Raw genomic sequence first — 22,753 nt, forward strand, 5'->3', positions numbered from 1 at the left:
TCAGTACTAATGAAACGAGCATGAAGTATGGAAACTGCCCCGAGTTGGGTCCCAAAAGAGAGTAGAGAGGCATAACAATCATCACGTGTGCTGTTGTGAAACAGAGGTGTCGGAATGTGTGAGAGCCGGGGGGGGGGGGGGGGGGGGGCATGTTGCACTTTTAGTCTACAGGTTCAAATTTGTGAAGTTAGCTGCAACCATTTGCGAGTTCTTCGCAGAACGGCGAATCGCGGTAGCAGACGAACTCTGACTTTATGTGGCCACGTAGCGAAGGATGGAGAAGAGGTATTGAGCAGGCCTTCTGTCTGGCTTGACATAGCTATACAACCGTTTTCCATAAACACATGCGTGCTTGTCTTTGACGCGACGAAGAAGAGGACCTTGCTTGCACGGGACACGTGAATTCTTCCCAGAGGTCGGTAGGCTTCGAAGAAGGAATCGCTGCCGTGTAGATCAGCAGCGGATAAAGAAGATACAGGTAAAGACACTTGTCGTACGTGGGCGCTGCTGCATGTCTTATGCCCAGTGACTGTGAGCGATAGAAGGACCGACAAGGTATTCACGTCCGAGAATTCCGGAAAACAGATCGGGGATGTCTCTTTCAAGGCGTCGCGATCGCGTGTCCTTGGTGATTCTGTCAACATGTCATTCGAAACTCGTTAATATGACCACGGCTGTTCCCGCAGATTTTGGTCATAAAGCGAATTGTCATATTATACGAACACCACGTGTTACGAATCGTACCATGCCCTTTACGTATAAGCTCCGAAAGGTAGAAAATTATGCAAACTGGCATAATGAGGCATTTTAAAAGAATGCGCAACACTTTATTTTCTGTGAAAGTCCAATAAATACGTTTGTTTAGTGTAATTAGGAGTGTTAGGAGAACTGCCGGTCCAGTGACCAACGGTCGTATAGTAAAGTACACGTGTTCCCCCTATATCTGTGCTGAGAATACCGGTCATTGTCATATAAACGAAATGTCATATTAACGAAAAAAAGTTACATGCGGAGGTCATTGGGGAGGGAATGGCACCCGAGAGAAATGGTCATAATAGTGGGGATGTCGTATTAACGAGTGTCATATTAACTATAGGTTCGACTGTATATCCTTCCCTCAGTGCCAGTTGAGCGATGGCAGAGGGAGCTATGAACGAGATGGCTGGTCAGATGCCCGTCCCTGAACCGAAGACTTTATCTGACAAATTCTTCATTATGAGGGACGGCGCTGTCTGCGGCGACATCGCGGAGATCAACAAGCCATGCTGCGAAGCTGGTGAGAATAAACCACACACCATGTATTCACACGAGCGACATCCTCACGGAATATTCTAGTGGAAGAAAAAGCGAAAACACTGCTCACAGAGCTGAAGTTCCGTCTCGTGTTATGTTGCGCATTTACACGGTGCGGAATATTGGGAGTGGAGTACTGCGCATTTAGCAGACGACACTTAGCAGACGATACTCAGCAGATGACACCGTCAGCGTGTTCTCCTGTCGTCTGCTACGGAATATCTAGTGGCTGTGTAGCAGGATATTCCCCACGGTTAGCAGTGTACGTGAAGACTCGACGTTTAGCGCTCGCGCTCAGGTGACAGCAGAAAGCTATGACGCTTTTCGCATCTTCCGCTTCTGGGGGAATGTCGCTCGTGTGAATACACGGACACACACAAGCAAGAGCAGAAATCTCGTAACAGTACGTAACTTATATCTTGCAGCAGGCGAAGCAGTTCCGAGACCAGAACGCGTCACTATGGTCACCCAAGGGACGTCCCCGGAAGGATTCGAGAAGTACTGCGATCCCGAGGGTACGCGACCGCGGATGAGCGAATGTTAACCTTATTCTGCTTCAATATTTTGCAGCGGAACAAAACGCCAATGAAGATGACAACGAGAGTTACGTTGACTCGGAAGATGAGTAAGCGTATGACTTCTATATATGCCTTTCATTGTCATTTCATGCACACGCACATAAGGTCTGGGCCAAAAGTAACGCGAATTATTAAAAAAAAATGCTGCATCACCTTCAAAGTAGGTTCTTTGGGATTGAACACACTGATTCCAGCGACGCTGCACTCTTAAAAATGAACTTCACCGCATAGCACGCTCCCTAGCCAACCATCATCTCGAATGATACCGTTATCCGCCCTGATTTGTTGAAAACGGGAGGCACACGCCTTTTCTGTGACTTATGCTGTTCATAATTGTCACAAAAATGGCGTACGCCTCCCGTTTTCAACAAATAAGGGCACATAACGATATCTTTCGAGATGATGGTTGGCTAGGAGCGTGCTATGCGGTGAAGTTCATTTTTAAGAGTGTACCATTCTCCATATAGTAGTGGAGGAGGTCTTCATGTGAGAAGCTGTCCAGAGCCCTCGTCGCATCTGACTAGACGTCGTCGGTGGTGCCAAAAACGGTGTCCTTCCATGCGAATTTTGATTTCGAGGAAGACGAAAAGTCGCACGGCACCAAGTCGGGGTTTAAGGGTATAGCCAGGGTGGTAGTGGAACTGTTTGCCATAGTCGGCCACGCAGAGAATGGTAGGGATGTTTGTCCGTGCTAAAAATTCCGTCACGGTCAATGACTTACGCCTCGGCACGCGTATTGTCCTGGTGGAGGACCACACTCACAATACCCTCCGCTCGATGACCTGAAGGTATACCTCGACAGAAATTAGCCTGATATATAAGTGTCGGTCCTAATCGTTAGCAGTTTTGCGAACGGCCACATTTTTCATCTGTTCTTGACGCTGCAGGCCGCCCCGAGCGCTGTTTATAACGGCTTCCTTTCCAACCTTGAAGGCCTTTGCCATATCAGGATTTGAGTTTGTGAGAAAGCAGCTTCCCCATACGATGTCCTCAACACCTCTAAGGTTTCTTAAGGTCTTTCCGAGTTTCACGCTAATTTAATTGCGTAACGCTACTCGACAATCCTCTGCGTCTTCGTCCGTGACGAGGTTCTGGAACGGACAGACCCTTCGGAGGGCTCGCGGGCTCAAGTTTGGAGGACATAACGGTATACCTGAGATACCCACTCACTACCTCGATCCTCGCTTTCCTTTTAGGCAGCCCTCTTTGAGAATGTAAGCACGCACAATCATAGCACGCTCCTAGCCAACCATCACCTCAAACGATATCGTTATCTGCCCTGATTTGTTGAAAACGGGGGGCGTACGCCTTTTCTGTGACACTTATGCTGTTCATAATTGTCACAAAAAAGGCGTACGCCCCCCGCTTTCAACAAATCAGGGCAGTTAACGATATGATTTGAAATGATGGTTGGCGAGGAGCATGCTATGTGGTGAAGTTCATTTTTAAGAGTGTGGCCAGTGTGGGCCTCGGTCTTTCACCGCTTTTTTAACATAAATACACAAAGTGTCATAAAAAGGCGTACTCGAGGCGACGAGCGCTAAACCAGCACCCCAACCTTGCAGCAGCTTGGAGGAAGAAAGCAGCTACCTCACAGTAGAGAGTTACTTTTCGCACAAGTTTCTTCAGGACATTCTGGCGCTCATGTGCAATGGTTCCTACGAGACGGACTGGAATATCGAGCACGAGCCCCTGGACCAGCAGATGGTAGAGACGTACAAAAAGAACGCGGAAAGAGTGTACGCTGTTATCTGCAAGCATATTGACGGCTTGACAGCAACCGCTGAAGAGAAGCTGGCGCCCGTACGTCAGGACGCTGCTAGCTTGGACATCGTCCGTAAGATCCAGGTAATGCCCGTTAGGATATAGTATACGTAGGGCCCAGTGTTTTCGGGTAATAGCCCCGTAAAACCCGTTTTCGCACCCCCGGTAAGCGTTTTCGTCGATTCGGGTAGAACCCGGAAAAACCCGAGAAACCGCGGGCCTGGGTCGCGATGGTTCCGTTCTGCCGGCCTTGCCGCCAAGGCGCTCGCGCTTGGCGCATGATACTGGCGATCGCTGCGCCCTCTCGTACTTTTTGCGCCCGATTTCCACACTTTCCCTCGGTATCACCCGATTTTACCCTGCTTTCAAACTCCAAAAATAAACCCCGATTTCTATCTCCGATTTTGGAAGAATATGAAACCCGAAAACACAGGGCCCTAGACGCAGGGAAAGGTAACGAAATCTTTTTCGCTTCCGTTACCATCTCCGTTACTGCATGGCCCTTATTTGTTTCTGTTTTTCGGTTACCACCATTGTTGCTTACGTTTCCGTTAAGTTTCCGTTTCGGTACCGCCCCCCCCCCCCCGCTTTTTGTTCTTCTTTCTTTTCTTTTCCTTTTTTTTTAATTGTTTGAAGACCGTGACTTAACTTAATCCTGAAAACTTAATCCCCGTATTTGTATTTGTTTATCCCTCTACGTTCTGAAGTCTATTTTGAGGACTCCGGGGATACATGCACACAAGAGACAACGTTTATTCAAAATATACATATACGTGATTTCTATGAAAGCTAATATGAACGTGGTTTTCGGGAATGTTACTCACGCTTACAACTTACAAGTCACCATAAGCGTATAAGAACTATGCTTCTTCTATTTACTGTATACTACTTACTTATATGCTCCAGAGTTCATTTTAGTTTTAGTTCTTCAGTTAATTTCGTTTGCTTCATTGAGGTATATTTCATCAATTTATCTATACGATACGGTAAAGAATTGCAATAATTCGTGTCCTGCAGTACCAGAATTATTGTCGTTTCTGTTTCAGGTATTCTAAGTGTGCGATACACCTTTCTGTTTCTGTTACCGTTACCTGCTATATTTCCGGTATAATACCGTTTCCGTTCCTATTACCGTTTCTCTTACCTTTCCCTGCCACATTTTAATTAGCCGACACGGTCGCAGGTCCAGTTGTACGCAGACACCGTGGTTGGGGCCATGCGGCAACTACGGCGCGTAGCCATGCAGTGGACGGTGTTTGTGTTAACAGACATGGCAGCAACGGGAAAGCGGATTCCAAAAGGCTTTTCGGAACAGTACCTGTTTTGCCGCATCGTGTCTGGTTGCCTCAAACTCAGGGACGCGTGGTGGAAGACTGAGCTCTACTTGGCCAAATACTTTCTCCGCTTCCTCAACCGCTGTCAGGTATATACGTTCCTCAACAACATTGCATAAATTTTGAGGAGGTGAGGTGCTTTATAGAGTGGACCTTTCGCTGAAGATCGCCTCAAGCAGTGGTTTGTCCAGAATCGCAAGGGCGGGCGAACTTCACCGCATAGCACGCTCTGCGCCAACCATTGCCACGAATGATAGGGTTATCGCTTCTGATTCGAGGAGAGAGGGGGGCGTACGCTTTTTTTTGTGTGAATTATCGTGTACCCAAATTGACCCAAGAAGGCGTACGCCCGACGCCCCCCTCTCTTCGAATCAGAAGCGATGGCCCTATATCTTCGTGGCAGTGGTGGGCGCAGAGCGTGCTATGCGGCAAAGTTCAGTTGTTAGAGTGATTGATGTGTGCACTAAAAATCCGTAAAATATACTTGTAATTATATGCAACGAAGGTTGTAAAAATATGCAGTGAAATATGCAGCATATGGCTGCATATAGCAGCAAATGTGCTGCCGTTTTAAATCACTTAGCAGCATTTAGCGTTCGTGTCACGTGTGTAACTTGTAGTACTGGGTTAACAAGCAACAAGTTGTTGCTGTTGTTAAACTGTTAGACAAGCTGTTGTTAAACTACACCGGCAACATAAGCTGTCTGTATGCTGCTTTACGCTATCCAACACAGCATAAGCGAGAAAACATTTCTTTTTTCTTTTTTTCTTTTTGTCAGGGTCTCTCCGATGTATGGCAGTGCAAGCTCCAGGAAGTGAATCTATCGGTGCTGCGGTGTGCCATTGAGGTTCACGAGAAGATGGACAACGAAATCGGCCTGTGGAAGTGTGCCCAAACCGTGCGTTTCCCGGCTCGCAAGCTGCCGGCCATGCAACTCAACGTCATCAACATCTTCGTCGATGAACAGCTGAACGGTGATGTGGCGTCTCTGATGACACTCTTCTTTTTCGAGACTGGAAGTACGGTGTACAAAGCGCTCTTCACTATTCAAGAGGAGGTGAGCTCCACGGCTCTCTTACATATATGCCTTATTCCTGCGAACAGCGTCAAAGCGGAACTTCACCACATAGCATGTTTCTAGCCAACAACCATTGCGATATGATTTGTCGAAAACAGGAGGAGGCGCCTAACTTGGACATGCATATACCGGGTGCCTCAGTTAAATCCCCGGGCTAAATAATTCGCGAACGCGTACATCAATAGAAGAACTTCCTTTTTTACAAGCATCTGTACGATACCACCTACAGGCTGCGCACTGTGTGTGAATGAGTGGGAGGAGCTCATTATTTAAATAAAAATTCTAATTAGTTTCATGAAAAACATAACTCACGAATTTCACTTCACGATTTTTTTTGCGGACTATCTATCGAACGGATTTTTGTTCTGAAAACGGTTTTGGTATCTGGTGACCGAAGAGATCAGATGTTCTCATTGGAGCAACTTAGTAGCTTTTATAATTAAAAAAGTTAATTATTGAAAGTTAATTAAGACATTGCCTTAGGAGTCTGCTAATGCCCCCCTAGGGAGTGCCCTTCAGCATATGCTATATTGCAATTGATTTCATCTCGGAAAAAGTGATTGATATATGTATTTAAAAAAAATCTCTTCACACTTAGCGTGGACACCCTGTATATGCATGCATATATAAGCTTTCGCTTGTCCCATCCTATACAGGTGGCAATACCACACAGCCTAAAAATAGAACCGCATAGCAGGCTGTGCTTCTGATTCGAAGAAAGAGGAGGTCGTACGCCTTTTTGTGTCAGTTTGGCTATATTCTGACTAGAGGGCGGATTTTTAGGCACAAACAGGTATAGCGCTATTCGTGGCATAAATCCTTCTAAGCCAACCAGGCGGAGACTGTTTTTGGAGTGTAAGCTGATGATGATGGTGATGATTCGAGTTTTTATGGCGCACCGACAACGAAAGTCAGGACGCGCCACAACAGGCAAAGTGGTAAGGGGCAAACCTTTTTTTCTCGCAGTTTGAACGCAGGCAGTTGCACTACGATCGTCAAGCGATGGAAGCCGAGGTTCGCAGTTCCTGGGCCAAGTACTTGGGCAACGTGTACGACCAGTGTACCAACTTGGGCGCAAATAAGGCACTTTACTCGCTGAACAGCGACCCTACACGCATCGGAGAAGGGCTCCGTTTCTACATGGACTTGGTAACTCCTCTTCACAAGGCTGTCACCCAAGAATGGATGCGCTCATACAGGTCCTCATTACATTCTTTCTGCGCATTCTGGGTCACTTACACTCTACACTCTTAAAAGTGAACTTCACCGCATAGCACGCTTCTAGCCAACCATCATCTCGAATGATATCGTGATCTGCCCTGATTTGTTGTAAACGGGAGGTATACGCCTTTTTGTGACACTTATGCTGTTCATGATTGTCACAAAAAGGCGTACGCCTCCCGTTTTCAACAAATCAGGACAGGTAACGATATCATTCTAGATGATGGTTGGCTAGAAGCGTGCTATGCGGTGAAGTTCATTTTTAAGAGTGCACTCTAAAAACTGAACTTCACCGCATAGCACGCTCTGCGCCAACCGCTGCCACGAATGATAGGGTTATCGCTTCTGATTCGAAGAGAGGAGGGGGCGTACGCCTTCTTGTGTCAATTTGGATACATGGTAATTGACACAAAAAGGCGTACGCCTCCCTCTCTCCTCGGATCAGAAGTGATAACCCTAACATTCGTGGCAATGGTGGGCGCAGAGCGTGCTATGCGGTGAAGTTCAGTTTTTAGAGTGTACACTGTTAGAAAAAAAGGTATAAATAAGGTATAATAATGTGTTCTTATACCCCTTTTATACCTTCTGCTTCAGATATATACCTTTGGATGGTATAGAAGAGGAACAAATCTCCTATTTATACCTCCAACGCTTCTCAAGGGTATGAAAGAGGTATAAAGGAATGCTAACGTACCATATTTATACCTCACCAACACGCGTTTATATCCTGTACCAGGAATAGATCACGAGGCTATGCATTTCACGGTATAGATGAAGCTGCTATACCTTCTGTTTCTTTATACCTTTACGGCTTTTTTATACCTTTACTTCCGCAACGTGCTGTATCACATCATTATTATTTTGTTTTTGGTGACGGTACCAGCTGAGTTAAATGGATGTTTGATTAAGAAACACAGACATTAGTACAGTACTATCTGAATCCACATGGTTAGTTTATGGCTGTATGATATCTACATTGCCGGAATGTTGAATCTAGATGTCCTCACCCTTAGAGTTGCGTGCCAGAAGAAAACTGCTCCACACGTTGTCAAGTCGCCATCGGTACATCAGTATTTGTTGCTCTGTCAATGTCTGTCATCGTGATATATCATGACTTGATGACTGTGCAGAGCGATCTTGCTCCTTGAAATTTTTCTTTAGTTTTTAACTCCATCTTTGCGTGTTTTTTTTTTTTTTTTACATGGGGAGTAATGTGCACGAGCTTTACTTAACAACCATATGCGTTTGCGTGTGTTTATAGTACGTGTGTGTATGTCAAAAACTTGTCTTCCCTCCAAAGGTGATATTTCTAGTTCCCTCCTCTAAAAATGTCTATGCCTATGATTTAATACCATGATGGTACTCGTGCAGACTCGAACAGGGGTATAGAGCTGTACCCCTAAAGGTATGACATATAGCCCTTTGTTGAGGACTATTTTTTTATACCTGTAAGCAGGGTATAAAATAATACCTAAGAAGGGCTAAGTTATTGAGCAGGCGATCTATACCTCTAAAGGTATAGATTTTTCTCTGAGTGTAGATGTTTACCGCTGAAAGGGTATTGGGTCCTTTCTGCATTTTAGTACCAACTCATCATTGAAGAGACCTGCCCGTGCGACGGGAGTATATAACTTTGGTGAGCTATTGCCTATTAGCTCACAAAAATTTATATATTCCTGTCGCCCGGATAGGCCTGCTGGAGGCCTATGCGCTCCTATAGGTCTTCTGGATCACTGCTTCCCATAGTTCCCATATAGTGCATGCCGAGTGAGTGTGAGTTAGGATTTTTCTTATGCTTGTGCCAATCAGAACAGAAAAAAATATGTATCAATCATATACCGGATGTCCCAGAAAACGTGTCATTGAATTATAATGAACTACACTCTTAAAAATGAACTTCACCACATAGCACGCTCCTAGCCAACCATCATCCCGAATGACAACGTTCTCGCCCCTGATTTGTTGAAACCGGGATGATGGTTGGCACGCTCTGCACCAACCATTGGCACGAATGATAGGGTTACCGCTTCTGATTCGAAAGAGAGACTGGGCCGTACGCCTTTTTGTGTCAATTTGGATATATGATAATTGACACAAAAGGGCGTACGCCTTCCTGTCTCTTCGAATCATAAGCGATAACCCTACACTCCTAGAAATGAACTTCACCGCATAGCACGCTCCTAGCCAACTGTCATCACGAATGATATCGTTATCCGTCATGATTTGTTGAAAACGGGAGGCGTACGCCTTTTCTGTGACAATCACGAACAGCATAAGTGTCACAAAAATGGCGTACGCCTCACCGTTTTCAACAAATCAGGGCAGATAGCGACGTCATTCGAGGTGATGGTTGGTTAGGAGCGTGCTATGCAGTGAAGTTCATTTTTAAGAGTGTAGATAAACGTTTATCTATGGTCGCAAGCACAGAGGTGGAGAGGGGGACAAACAACTGTGGGAGGTGTCGTTCGTTATTGCAATTGTAACGGCAGTGGATAACGATATCGTTTTAAGTAATATAGTTTACCTTCAGCGTGACATAGTCTGGATCTGTCACCGATAATGGTTGTTGTATTTATGCTATTTGTTTCTACGTACAGCGCCATAGTGGAACAGCTGAAGGCATCTGCACCGTCCCCAGACGTAGACCAAGTGGCTGCGTGGGTAGAATACACTGGCAAGTGCGTTCTGGACGGCATGCAGTCCGCCTTCGAATCCTTCGAGAAGCAAGTGCAAGTGATCACAAAGAACGTTGAAGCCTTCAGCGTTGAAATCCGCAAGATACTCGAGTGACGACCGCTAGCACATGTTATAACGAAATCCAAGGGCTGCTCCTCTAAAAAAAAAAAAAAAAAAAATTTCATTAATAAAACTGAGGTCGTGATTGTGTTGTGTATGATGGCCCTCTTCCTGGAACGGGAGGGAAGCGTGGCGGTTGAATATATGCCGTTTTCACCGCTTCCGGTTTGGTGCCAAAACTACTCTTAAAAATGAACTTCACCACATAGCACGCCCCTAGCCAACCATCATCCCGAATGACAACGTTCTCGTCCTAGATTTGTTGAAAACGGGAGGAGGAGCCTATTTTGTGCCGTGCATAATGGCCACAAAATAGGCTCCTCCTCCCGTTTTCAACAAATCAGGTGCGAGAACGTTGTCATGCGGGATGATGGTTGGCTAGGAGCGTGCTATGCGGTGAAGTTCATTTTTAAGAGTGTACATCCGGTTTCACAGCAAACACGCTCTGTGCCAACCGTTGTGCCGATTGATAGTTATCGCTTCTGATTTGAGGAGAGACAAGGTCGTATACGCCTTTTTGTGGCAATTCAGATTGCCACAGAAAGGCGTACGCCTCCCGTTTTCACCAAATCAGGAAAACGAGAGATGTGCAATTCTGCATGGCGGCTGGTTCTGAGCGTCCTTAGTCGGGGAAGGACCGGATAGTCTTCGTTGCACCGGAAGTTGTTTCGAGGGCTTGTCTATGTTTACCCGAGAATGTCATGTATAGAATGTCTGGATACCAGGTTTGTGGAACCCATCAGGTACAGGAGTACAGGGTTATACGGGATCGCATCATGGATATGGGAGAGTGAAGACATGAGTGAAGAGTGAAGACATTGATACACAGACCTGTAGGGGCATGTGCACCAGTGGAAGGCAAACCATTACAAATAATCTGAGCGTTAAGCAGCGGCTCAGGAGCGCATGGAGAGTGCTCCTAAACGGGACATCACCTTTTGTGGAGTGTGGTGCTCCCGCTCTCCTACACTCTAAAAACAGAGCTTCACCGCATAGCACGCTCCCAGCCAACCAACATCTCGAATGGTAACGTTCTCTCCCTTGAATGGATGAAAACGGGGGGCGTACGCCATTTATGTAGCAATTATGAACTGCATGATACGCCACAAAAATTGCGTACACGCCCCGTTTTCAACAAATCAGGTGAAAGAACGAGGTCACTCGGGATGATGGTTGGCTAGGAGCGTGCTATGTGGTGAAGTTCATTTTCAAGAGTGTAGTTTCGAAATCGGCGGCAAGCCTAGGACGGTCATTAGAAGCTTCTTGATGCCGTTACCACTATACTGATTCGAGGAAAGAGCGAGGCGTACGCCCTTTTCTGGAAATCGACACAAATGCAAAAGTGTCACAAATAGGCAAACCAGTTAAGAGAACGACGTCTTCCGGGATCATGCGCTCTAAAAAAATGACGGTGGTGGTGGTGATGGGAAAGGCCGCCGTTGTCGACCTCACAGTGGTGGGCAACGTCACGACTGACGCCCTGGGGAATGTGCGTCCTGGGCCGACTTCTAAGGGAAATGTGCCGACATACGTCTGAAAATGTCTGAGGAAAACCCAAGAAAAACCCCAGACAAATGAACTTCGCCACTTAGCACGCTCCTAGCCAACCATCACCCCGAGTGACATCGTTCTTTCCTCTGATTTGCTAAAAACGGGCAACGTACGCCACTTTGTGATATTACGCAGTTCACAACTGCCACAAAAATGGCGTACCCCCCCCCCCCCCCGTTTTCATCAAATCAAGGGAGATGAACGGTATCATTCGGGATGATGGTTGGCTGGGAGCGTGCTATGCGGTGAAGCTCTGTTCTTATAGCACGTCGAGACTGGGAGGTACCCGGTTTCGAATCCCGGTGCCGGCTGTGCTGTCTGGGGTTTTTCCTGGGTTTTCCTCAGACGCTTTCAGACATATGTCGGCACAGTTCCGTTAGAAGTCGGCCCAGGGCGCACATTCCCCCAGGGCGTCAGTCGTGACGTTGCCCACCACTGTGAGGCCGACGACGGCGAACCCTATCACCATCACCACCACCACCATCTGTTCTTATAGAGTGTGATTGCCGCGTAGGAAACCGCTCGAAAAATGGGCTACCGTACGTTGCTTATCCTTTTTTGCACGAAAGCGGTCACTTTTGGCGGCAAGGGCCAAAAGCGCGGGAGGGCGGGCACAGTTGCTTGGTGACTGCACGTGGACTCGTCGACTCGCGATGGAGATAGTTGCCCACGCGCTGAATGAGCTCAACAGCGGGAGGCATCGGTTTCCGGCGTTCTGTTCAAAATTCAAAGTCTCTTTCTCGGCTGGTTCGCAGGACAACTCTATTGGGACGAGCCGAAGGACACGGGACCCTTCCGTCCGTATTGGTCAGTACACATCTGCTCGTGGAGCACCGTTGTCGTTTATGTTCCGGGAGACCGGGATGATTGAAGGACACGGCCTTGCGTATAGGAGTGTTTTGTCTGTCGCGCATCACATTTTGTCCGCTCGCTTCGAGGTCTATGTCCTTCTTTTGCAGACGTCACATTCATTATTGCAACTTGAACGTGTAAACACCGCCGTAATCTCGCTGCGCCTTCGCGGATCCCTAGTGCCTATAGCGCGCCCTTCCAGGGGATCTCTCTCTTCCCCGTATTATCGCTCCCCACTAAGGGATCCCGAGAGCCTAGCGTACGCTTCAAGGGACCCTCTCTTTTCCCCGTATTATCGCTCCCCACTGAGGGATCCCTAGTGCCTAGCGTGCCCTCCAAGGGGATCTTTCTTCCCCGTATTATCGCTCCCCACTGAGGGGTCCCGACAGATAGCGTACGCATCAAGCGGCCTTCTCTTTCATACTCGTAGCGTACTCAATCGCAGCTCCCTCCACTCAAGGCAAGGGCCCACTGGACCACCTTCAAGTGGTCCTTCAGTGCAGTGCAGTGGTGGATCCGGGGAGGAATGGGGGAGGTTGGGCGATCGGCCCCCAAAATGCTCTGTTATTCATTAGTTCCCCCTCTCCAGTTACGCACTTCGACAAAGAACCCCGCCCCGCTCCCCTAAAAGACGGAGTCTGGATCCGCCCCAGCTTCAGTGCCTCTAGTGGGCTCCAAATAGAGACTGTGGCGACATTGTTCTTGAGTTTGTGGGAATAAGAGCAGACACTTAAATTGTACAACGGAGTCAGCTGCGTGAAGCAGTAAGAGGGGCATGACGAAATGCAAGCCTGAGCTTCAGCAAACTTCTCAAGAAGGACGACACATACAGCAGCTCAAAGTACGTTGAGCTTTCTCGTCCTTCTTGGGAGTGTTGCACAAGCTCAGGCTTATATTTCTTCATTGACCTTCTCCACCAGCTGGCTCGTGTTTATGCTGTCTTATCAATAAGAGAGGGCACCTTGAAGCGCACTTCGCTCTTGGGGACCAAGGCAGAGCAAGAGACGGCGGTTTATCGTTTGCAAAGAACGAATGAAGGCCGGGCTCCTTTTCCAGAATATGGTTAGGCAAACGGACAGCTGGAGGTGCTGTTTTCTTTGTGTCCGCTATACTCCCGATGACAGCACCAAGAAAGGCTGCTTTAGAGGCTAGCGAATCTGTCACAGAAATGTTGTGATTTTTTTTATTTTTTTTTCTGGTCATCTTTCTAAAACACACGCAACCAACCTGCCCGCTGTAAGTGTAGACAACGTCCGCAGCCCACGTATGTTCCCGCTTCACGACGTGACTTACAAGACCTGCCTGTCGTGGGACCCGTTGCTTGCTGTAACTCTGCGCGTTTTCGTCCACGATGCAGAGAACGTTATGGAGGAAGTGAGCGACCGCAAGAAGGACGCCGAGCTACACCGGGTGGGCGAGCAGGCGGTGGGCGACTGTCTACGCTCTGCGGTCATAAGCAGCTCCAGAAACAAGTCCACGTCACTTGTCCTAAACACGGCACGAAGGTTTTACAGGAAGTCCAACCCTTACGTCGCCTGCGCTGCGGAGGGACAGGACAACATACTGACAAAGAACCGCATAGTCTCCAAGTCTTCGTTGGAAAGACGGCATAAAGGAGACAGGTACACACACACTTGGTTTCTTTGCCTTCCGTGGGCTTACTCTTGCGTGTGAACTCCTGGTGCAGGCCTATTTGTCGTTTTTTTTCTTTTTCTTTTTTGCTACGACGCTATACGGTGTGCAAGTAGCTCAGCTGACTGCGCAGCTCTCCAGTTTCCCTCTATCCCCTATTGTCCGTGGAGCGACCTCATTGGTCCTTTTTCCAAAATAAGGGGGCAACATTTCAAGGTGAAGCGTACATGATCTCTTTTTGTGTACCCTTGCAGGTTCTACGAATACCCTTTATTGCTGCTTCTTGAATGGGCAGACCACTTTTGTCACGTGGTTTCACCACACTTTACCCTCTCCCGTGGCCTTTACTCTCTCCCCTGCGCAGAGACAAACTGTCGTGGCGTATTGTACAAGAATTACTATCGTAGTCGACAGGCAGGGTGGCAGAGAGGTATTTGTACACCTTCCATAAACCCTCAAAGTGTCCAGAAAGGCCGCATGCATTTCATTTTCGACAAATCAGGAGAGAGATGAACGATGCCATTCGGAATGATGGCTGGCTAGGAGCATGTCACGTGATGAACACGATGCATACACGTGATTGGCAAAATACGATTGGAACGGCCTAAAAGTCATGACGTTTTCTCCTCTCTCATAAAAAACGGCATGTTCTCCGATGGACCTTTTTCACATTCGCGTCGTATCCTAGCACAACAAACCGACGCGGGTGGGTCCACTTCTGTCGTCCCCATCCAGCGCCATCTATTGAACCCTGAGATAACTTTGTCCGGCGCACCCAAGGTCATCGGCGCCACAGCGCATGGGCATAAGCAGTTGTGAAAAAGGTTCATAGGGCATCGCTGAGGGCATTGGTTTCTTCCCAACACTAAAAAAAAAAGGTACTTCATCGCACAACACAACAACCATTGCTTCTGATTTGAGGAGAGAGGCGGGCGTACGCCTTTTCTGTGGCAGTTAATATGTATCCAAATTGTCACAAAAGGTCATACGCCCACATTTTCTGAGGGCGTTATGTGCATCTGCTTTGAGAGTGAGCGGATGTACTGCTTGCGACACACTTGTCTGAAGTCGTCATTCAAAGGGGCATCAACCCGCCTTGGATGTTCCTGGAGGAGCTGTACCATTGTTGTGTTGTAGGGTGGGCAGTGTGCTGTTAGCCGGAAGAAGCAATCTTAGGACACCAGGAGATTTCAGACAGGATAAATCGCGAGTGTGTCGCAAGAAGTACATTCGTCTTAGCACACTGTCTCATTGGACAACGACCGTCACTCACCCCAGACTCTCACGGTGAGTGGTTGGTTGCCTCAAACATTCTGGAGAACGCTTCAGAGTTGTCCTCGGAACGCCATCCGTTGACACGCAGCAGGACTAAGTGTCTCGCACCCTCGCAGCCTGGAAGACCCGATTCCCGAACCTGATTCTACTCGACACGGGGCCCCAGAAGGTACCTCAGGTTCGGCAGAGTCCCTGTCATCGTCGGAGTTTTCGGCAGTACCGCAACGATGCTCGCACAGGGATTACGTGCTCCAGGTTCAGGCCATCTTCGAGACGTACTGGAAAGGGAACTTGAAGAACATATTCGAGGTAATATTCTGGCACTAAACTCGCTTGTGGTTATATATGAGACGCTTCTGAAATCGGGGGTCGGATTAAAATAAGGATGGTATCACTTGACGCGATTCGTTTCGGTCTGTTTTCTTTCTCCTTTCGGAGCAGGTGGGAAGATCTGTTTTTTTTTTTTTCGTGCTAGCGCCGCGAAGCAACTGTGGCTATGAGCGGCGTACAGATGAGGGCAGATGGAGAGAGGACAGCAGGAAGGTGTGGAGGACAGGGTGTTTAGTATGCGTCCTTGGCCGGCTTCAGGGCGAACTGTGTCGACATATTCGTCTGGAAAGTCTTCGGAAAATCCAGGGAAAACCTCAGACAGCTGGTGGTAGGATTCGAACCCATCACCTCCCAGTCAGCACGACACCAACGAACGAGACAGGTGGGAAGTGAAACCGGGGAAGTATCACGTGACGGCGAACGTTTCCGTTTCTCTCTCTCTCTCTAGCTAATTCCTAATTCCCCTTTCGGAACAGGTGCTGAATGAAATCGGGGTGATGTCACGTGACGCTATTCGTTTCGATCTCTCTCTCTCTCTCTCTCCAGTTCTCCTTTCGGAGCAGGTGGCGAATGGAATGAGGGTGGTATCACGTGATGTGCTCGCGTCATCCCCTCTCCACTTCTACTTTCGAGACAGACAGTAAATGAAATCAGGATTGTATCACGTGACGCGCTCGTTTCGCTCCCTGTCCACTTGTTCTCTGGAAGCAGGTGGTAAACGAAAAGTCCCTCAAATAAATGTCCATTGCGCTGCACATACAAATCCACCCGGCGTTGTGCGTGTATGCCACCTATATCTATGAATATTTTTTTTTGTTAGCAAACTATACGTTTTGCACGTGATGTATTTGTCTCTCGTGTTTAAGCTAGGAGACGCTACAAGGCAAAACAAAGTAATATACCCGCCAAGAGCACTGCTGGAACATCCCAAAATTAGAACAGAATATATGGAGGACAAGTGCTAGCATACAACATTCCTTATATAGACCTCTCCCTGTTTGTAAACAAATGACGTCATAGTGTTCGACAGCGCCACCAATTTGGTAGAGTTGAACTACGCTGGAAGCTAGGGGCGAAGTAGGTCGCGCCTGAGAGCCACGGTCTTGAGGGGATTACGATGGTCCCTGAAAGGGACGCGACCTTCGGTCCTACTTCTTCTTCTTTTGTTTTCAATAGGCTGCAGAGAACAAGTGCCCATTCGTGGAACCCAGCCCTCCCCTTCCGATTTGTTTCGGTTTCAGTCTGTCTGCCAACGTCATGATGACGTTTCTCGGGTAGAGGTCCATTTTGAACTCTTATCTCCATACCGGTTCGGAGCTATCTACAGTATTTACAACTCAAACAGTACTTTGCTGCAATATAATAAAAAATTATTGAATTCATATTAGTCGTTATATATCTGCTTCTGTCTTTGTATCAGGGCACCAGGGGCCACTGGTGCGATCAAGGTGCGAAACTTTTTCGCAAAACTTTTTCTTGTGCCTCCTTTTTCTTCAGAAAAAATAAAAATTAAAAGCGTGACGCACTCGCTTCTGTCCCCCTCTCCACTTCTCCTTTAGTCGCTCAGCAGCGGACTCGAAACGGTGACATGCACAATGGCTTCGGTTTTCGTGCCCCAATTTCGTATAAACTGCGGAAGAATTGGATTCATTTCTGCATATTTGTTGCGGATGACCAAAAGACCTCTACAAATGTGCCGATAAACAACTTATATGTAAAAATAAAAAATAAAAAAAGAGTCTCGCGACATACACTGAACCTCTACCCTGTATAGAAACAATCAACGCTGAGGTCTTGGTGCAGGTCCTCCGCGAACTCTCCGAACGTGCGTCGGGCGAACTGAGTTGGAAGAAGCAGAGCAAACTGCAAGAATTCACCAAAGGAGTGACCCGCCTGTGGCATCGCGTCGGCGAACAGGTCTCTTCCTCCACCAACGACATCCTCTGCGGACTCGAGTCCAACAAGAGCAACGAGGAGCCCAACAGCGACTTCTTCGCCCACGAACTGCTCCCGCTGTTGCTACGAATACGCGAGGTGTGGTGGGTCACGCAACGCCACATCGCCGGGAACTTCTTGTCGTTGTACCAGAAGTACGACGACGTACCGGAGCAGTGGCTCATGGCCATGAGGGAAGTGGACGTGCACTTGCTGCGCACGGCGATCGTACACCGAGAGATCATGGAGTGCGAGCTGCAGAAGGTGGCCCGTGCCATTGAACAGGACAACGAAGTATCGGGAGAGGCCGTGTGCTATCTGCAGGACATCTTCATCAAGGAAGGCATAGGCTATTGGCTGGCCGAACATCTCGATCTTATCTGGAGTGAGTTTGGGAACCAGGTACAGAAGGGAGTCGTCAACTTGTACAAAGCGGTATGGATTTTTGTTCCTTCCGCGATTCCGGTGTCGAGAATAATTGATGTGGATTTTTATGTCATGCCGCGTGTTGCCGGATGCCCTGCAAAGCAGGAAACCGGCGCTGTTCCCTTAGACGCTCGTTTGCTGCATTTTTCTTTCTTTCTAGTCAGTTGCTAAAGTGGGGTGCCTATACAGTACGTATGGTACAAATGCTGTATTCACTCGCGAATTGGCGCACCCCTAAATATTCGTACTTCACGATAGCCGCGGCGCTAGCCACCGCAGCGTGAGCGGTTCCCGGAACCACGATGCATGTCTTTTTATATCTCGTGTGCATGTACCAGTGTGTATGAAAATGTATACCCCTGTCCACGCCTGCTTTGGCTACCAAGAGGTAGCTGGCAGTATGCTGTCTTTGAGGAGTAGGAGGATCATTGGCAGCCGACGACCACCGACAACCAACGCGGCGAAACCCATGCACGACTAAGAAACGGAACCTGTTTACTCGTCGACGTGACGTAACAACAGAGTCAGCCAATCGGGATCGTGTTTTCAACGGCCGAAGCCAATCACGAATGTGGTTTCAGCGGTAGTAGCCATGGAGACGAAACGCCGTCATCTGCGACTACTGATGTGAACGTCCCCGCGTACTAAATGTGAAAACTTTAAAATGCGCAAAACGTTCCCATTGCTGATTTTCTGGAAAGCGTGTTGCGCTCTTTGTCTACAGATTCGAGTCTACAGGTTCTAAGTTAGGTGAAATCATTTGCGTGTTCTTGAATTTGCAGAACGGCGAAACGCAGTAGCAGACGAATTCTGGCTTTATATGTCCACGTAGCGAAGGAGGGTGAGGAGGCAATAAGCAGGCCTTCTGTATCCAGGTGGCGCTGGCAGTGTACGTGAAGACATGAGGATGAGCGCTCGCGCTTACGTGGCGGCGGAAAGCAAATACTTTATTCGTATCTTCTGCCGGAGTATTCTGGGGAATACCGCTCACGTGAATAAGAGTCTGTCACTGTCACTTTTATTCTACATCTTCCCAATCTTCCCAGTTTGACTCATCATATATCCGTGCCTGGGCTGCCAAATCCCGACTGGACCAGAACGAAGTGCTGCACACCATCCACAGCTACTGGATGTCCTTCATCCAGGGGGTCCAGGAGTGCAGGCGAGACGTCGTCGACGAAGAAACTAGCAAAAACAACAAGGACGAGCTGACCTACGACCTGGACAACAACAGCATTCCGCACCGCATCTACATCTACACGCGCATCCTGCGACGTTACGAAGACTTGGTCAACCACGACTGGCAGGTCACTTACCGCAACACCATCGCGCTCCTGGACCAAGCCCTAGCGCTGGAGAAAGAACAGGAGGTCGTTTTCCCCGTAATCCACACCAAGGCTACGGTGATAATCACGAAGATCTGGGAAGAAGTTATGGTGGAGATCCGTCAAACCTTCAGAGAGTGCAGGGAGAAGTTCGAAGAAGCAATACTCACAGACCGAGTGGGGTGACAAATCACTCGCAGTGGGCACAGCCTGTATTTTAAATGTAGCCTAAAATAAAGCTCATTACGACAGTATTTTAATGACATCCAATCTGTGGCCTGAGTGGAATCAATTCTTCTCGCAGTCAAAATGTGAGTAGCCCTTATCCCGCGGAACCCTTGTCACCTCAACTACGGTCCGGGATGCACCCGCGTGTCCACAAGCCACAACTAAATGCAGAGTCTATCCATGATAGTCTATTACACCTCTCCCCGTTTGTAAACAAATGACGTCATAGTGTTCGAGTTGAACTACGCGGGAAGCTGAAAGGGACGCTGGCTTCGGTCCTACTTACCCACAAGAACAAGTGCCCATTCGTGGAACCCAGCCCTCCCCTTCAGATTTGTTTCGGTTTCGGTCTGTCTACCAACGTCATGATGACGTTTCTCGGGTAGAGGTCTATTCCTGAAAATAAGCTTTGCTTCAGAAAAGTATGAAACTACTTCGAATACACATTCCCACAAACTTCTGCAACAGATTGAGGCCGTTTGCATTCATGTCACGCATTAACTATAAGCTAATTTCGTTAATTGAACCGAACAACTAAAGCTCACTATTTACGTTTGCGGAACTGTTGGGTTCGTTGAAATACCCCCCCCCCCCTCGTCCTGCAAAAAGAAAAACTGTCCGGTCTTATCAACGTGTCCGTCGTCAGTCGCCAGGTTGCGCGACGAGGCCCCCGATCGCAGAGCCGTTTTTGAGGAGAGTCTGGCCATCCTTTGATCTTTTGCCGTCCAGAGATGGGGAACTGCCGTGACGTCACAGCCGTCATTGCTCCACCTACTTGATTAGGATGAAAAGCGAGCCGCGGCGGCGCGGGAAGATTTCAAGGCTCCTAGAGAGCGGAATGGGAGATTTCTTGACGGTAGCTCTAATCCAAAATGGTATCACTGGCCTTGGCGTCGCCCATCGTGTAACGTCAAATGGCGCGCGTTGGGACAGGTTCCTCCCGATGGCCAAACTCTCCTAGTAAACCGCTCTGCCCTCGATCGGAATAAAACTGCGTCGCTCTTTCCACTTCGCCGCGATAAAGGCGGAGCCAAGAGTTTCGCAAACTAAAATTTCACCGAACATCATTTGCCCAGCGACGGCTTTGCGGCTGTCCAAATTTTGCAGAAAATCTTGCGACAAAACCCGTGATTTTGACTGGAATAGTGTGCTATGGCGATAGGCTTCCGGATTCATGCAGAAAAACGCTACATTTGCTTAGTTAATATGCGAGTTCAATTAGCTTAATTAGTGCGTGACACTCGATTTTGCACGGCCTCACGAATGCAAACGGCCTCAATCGAATGCAAAAGTCTGTATGAGAATATTCTAAGTAGTTTCATAATTTTCTGAAATAAAACAAATTTTTAAGCACTAAAATCGTCTCGTGGACGTTAACGCCGAATCACTCGGACGCAAATATTCGTTTTCCAATTATCTATGCCATCTGAGGATGAGAAATTGTGTCAACTGGGCCATTCCGAATAGCCCACATGTGCCAAATCATGGAAGCCCACTGGGAACTTTTCCTGCAAGGTCTATGGCCAATCTCGCGCCGATTACATCTGTCGAGAAACCTCCACTCAAGGGCATCGTAATTAAGTTGTTCTCAAGTGGCGAAGATGCAGGCCTGCATGTGGTCAATACCATTTGTTTCTGTTCTGGAGCTTCAGAACGCTTTTGTGAGCCCTGGACCTCATAACGCGCAAGAACGCTAACAGCTAGGGATTTGGTGCCCCTGACCTGATCCAAGGTTGGTAGGCCTATAGTGGAGCTACGGCTTACGGATTTGGAACCGTGGTTATAAACACAACTCCACAATTCAAACAGTGCTTAATCTTTGCAAAACTATGACCATTGTCGCACTTATCTTCACGTAGAGTCGGTTCTTAATTATGCAAAACACAGGTGAACTAAAACGTACCTTCGCCAACATCAAATCGACTAGCTGGTGCACATGCTTTTCACAAGCTGTGCACAAAGGCGTTCCATTTGGAGAAGTGGCGAATGCCCAAAACGTAAAATCCATTTCAAAATATCCATTTTGGCTGTACTCTAAAAACAACTCGCTCGACAATTAATCAAACGTGCACTCTGTGCACTATCATGCATTATCGTAAGATAACCTACACCCTCACTCGAAGTTGAGGTCGGCATTTCAGTATTATTGATACTCGAAGTCGAAAGCACGCGCATGGTAAGATAAGAACGCGTCCGAAGCAGAAGCAGAAGCGTTCCGACTCGGACGCGCGCAAATAAGCTCCGCCTTCCCGCACGCGCGTTCTGCTCTTCTACGCTTGCGTAGAATACGGGAATGGCGAATGGCGTCGTGGAAGCGGCACCGCAGTACGAAATATCGGGCGCAGGAGTACATTTGCCTTACTTTCAGCGTTCGAGAGACGACGATTTCCAAAACCCACGCAGATTTGAAGCGAGAATAGCACGAATAATCAAGCAAGTCTTCCGAGGAACGGTCCGAATTACTGGACGCGGAAATACATTAGTTCTGTGGGATGTTCAACGGTGCAGACAGTTTTGTCAAAAAAAATTGCTACTAGTCGTGGTAGCCCTTGTATCGTTTTGCGATCCGTGCTCGCAAGAAATAGGAAACTCGGCTGCGGACTCTTCGCTGAAGAGGGCATCGTGCGATCGTTGTTCCCACACAAAAGGTCGCACGGCTTGTTGGATTGTTGTACACGCTCCATTTTTTTTGAAGGCGTTAGCCCCTGCTGGTCCTATTGGACTGCGAGCAGCTACATTTCAGCAAAATCAAAATTTATCAGTCAGTTGAGGAGCACATCACGACCAACTGCGAAAGCCAGAGCAAAACACCACGCAACACTTGTAAATCAGGTTTACAAGCATGGACGTTTTATACAAAGTTCAAGCGTTTACTCGATATTTAGACACCCCCTTCATTTACAATAAAAGAAATAGCGAAAAGGGCAACCCATTCAGTCTTATTATTCAGTCGCAACAGTTCCGGATGGTTTGCCCCCTTTCCAGTTCAGCAGCTACATGTCACACTGCCTTACAAGAGACGAGAAACTGAGCACGTGGCAAGAAGCCGTCCTCCAATCACGACACGATCTTGAACTCCACTGTACATGCCAGAATCAACCTCCCACCATAGTTTTTTTTTTGTCACATATCAC

The 22,753-nt window shown here is 47.9% G+C and overlaps 2 protein-coding genes across 5 annotated transcripts; both read left to right on the forward strand.

Annotated features, from left to right (window-relative positions):
* The first annotated feature begins 360 nt into the window (after nt 1-360).
* Nucleotides 361-10,151, forward strand: LOC135370695 (uncharacterized). Of its 4 annotated transcripts, none has more exons than XM_064604490.1 (9): nt 361-478; nt 1,097-1,276; nt 1,719-1,808; nt 1,864-1,918; nt 3,437-3,719; nt 4,819-5,058; nt 5,749-6,027; nt 7,015-7,247; nt 9,867-10,151. In XM_064604490.1, exons 2-9 carry the CDS (start codon nt 1,135-1,137, stop codon nt 10,057-10,059), a joined length of 1,515 nt encoding a protein of 504 aa, XP_064460560.1. In that variant the 5' UTR covers nt 361-478; nt 1,097-1,134; the 3' UTR covers nt 10,060-10,151. The 4 variants fall into 4 exon arrangements, with proteins under 4 accessions (XP_064460560.1, XP_064460559.1, XP_064460561.1 ...); XM_064604489.1 differs by having other exon boundaries at nt 1,122-1,276; XM_064604491.1 differs by having other exon boundaries at nt 1,122-1,276; nt 3,440-3,719.
* Nucleotides 10,152-12,225: 2,074 nt separating this feature from the next.
* LOC135370192 (uncharacterized) lies at nt 12,226-19,661 on the forward strand. Its single transcript, XM_064603898.1, has 5 exons — nt 12,226-12,423; nt 13,826-14,090; nt 15,492-15,684; nt 17,509-18,075; nt 19,113-19,661. The coding sequence occupies exons 1-5, from the start codon at nt 12,270-12,272 to the stop codon at nt 19,575-19,577; spliced, it is 1,644 nt and encodes a 547-aa protein (XP_064459968.1). The 5' UTR covers nt 12,226-12,269; the 3' UTR covers nt 19,578-19,661.
* Nucleotides 19,662-22,753: the final 3,092 nt, after the last annotated feature.

Source organism: Ornithodoros turicata, chromosome 10 (assembly GCF_037126465.1).
Source record: "Ornithodoros turicata isolate Travis chromosome 10, ASM3712646v1, whole genome shotgun sequence".
In the NCBI taxonomy this organism is placed as follows: Eukaryota; Metazoa; Arthropoda; class Arachnida; order Ixodida; family Argasidae; genus Ornithodoros; species Ornithodoros turicata.

Bases quoted from the DNA above. Each gene is read 5' to 3' on its own strand.
- LOC135370695 (XM_064604490.1), top strand. From the start codon at position 1,135: ATGGCAGAGGGAGCTATGAACGAGATGGCTGGTCAGATGCCCGTCCCT. The intron at 1,919-3,436 runs GTAAGCGTATGA...CCAACCTTGCAG, and splicing joins TACGTTGACTCGGAAGATGA to CAGCTTGGAGGAAGAAAGCA. The intron at 6,028-7,014 runs GTGAGCTCCACG...TTTTTCTCGCAG, and splicing joins TCTTCACTATTCAAGAGGAG to TTTGAACGCAGGCAGTTGCA.
- LOC135370192 (XM_064603898.1), top strand. From the start codon at position 12,270: ATGGAGATAGTTGCCCACGCGCTGAATGAGCTCAACAGCGGGAGGCAT. The intron at 14,091-15,491 runs GTACACACACAC...GCACCCTCGCAG, and splicing joins AGACGGCATAAAGGAGACAG to CCTGGAAGACCCGATTCCCG. The intron at 15,685-17,508 runs GTAATATTCTGG...GTCTTGGTGCAG, and splicing joins ACTTGAAGAACATATTCGAG to GTCCTCCGCGAACTCTCCGA.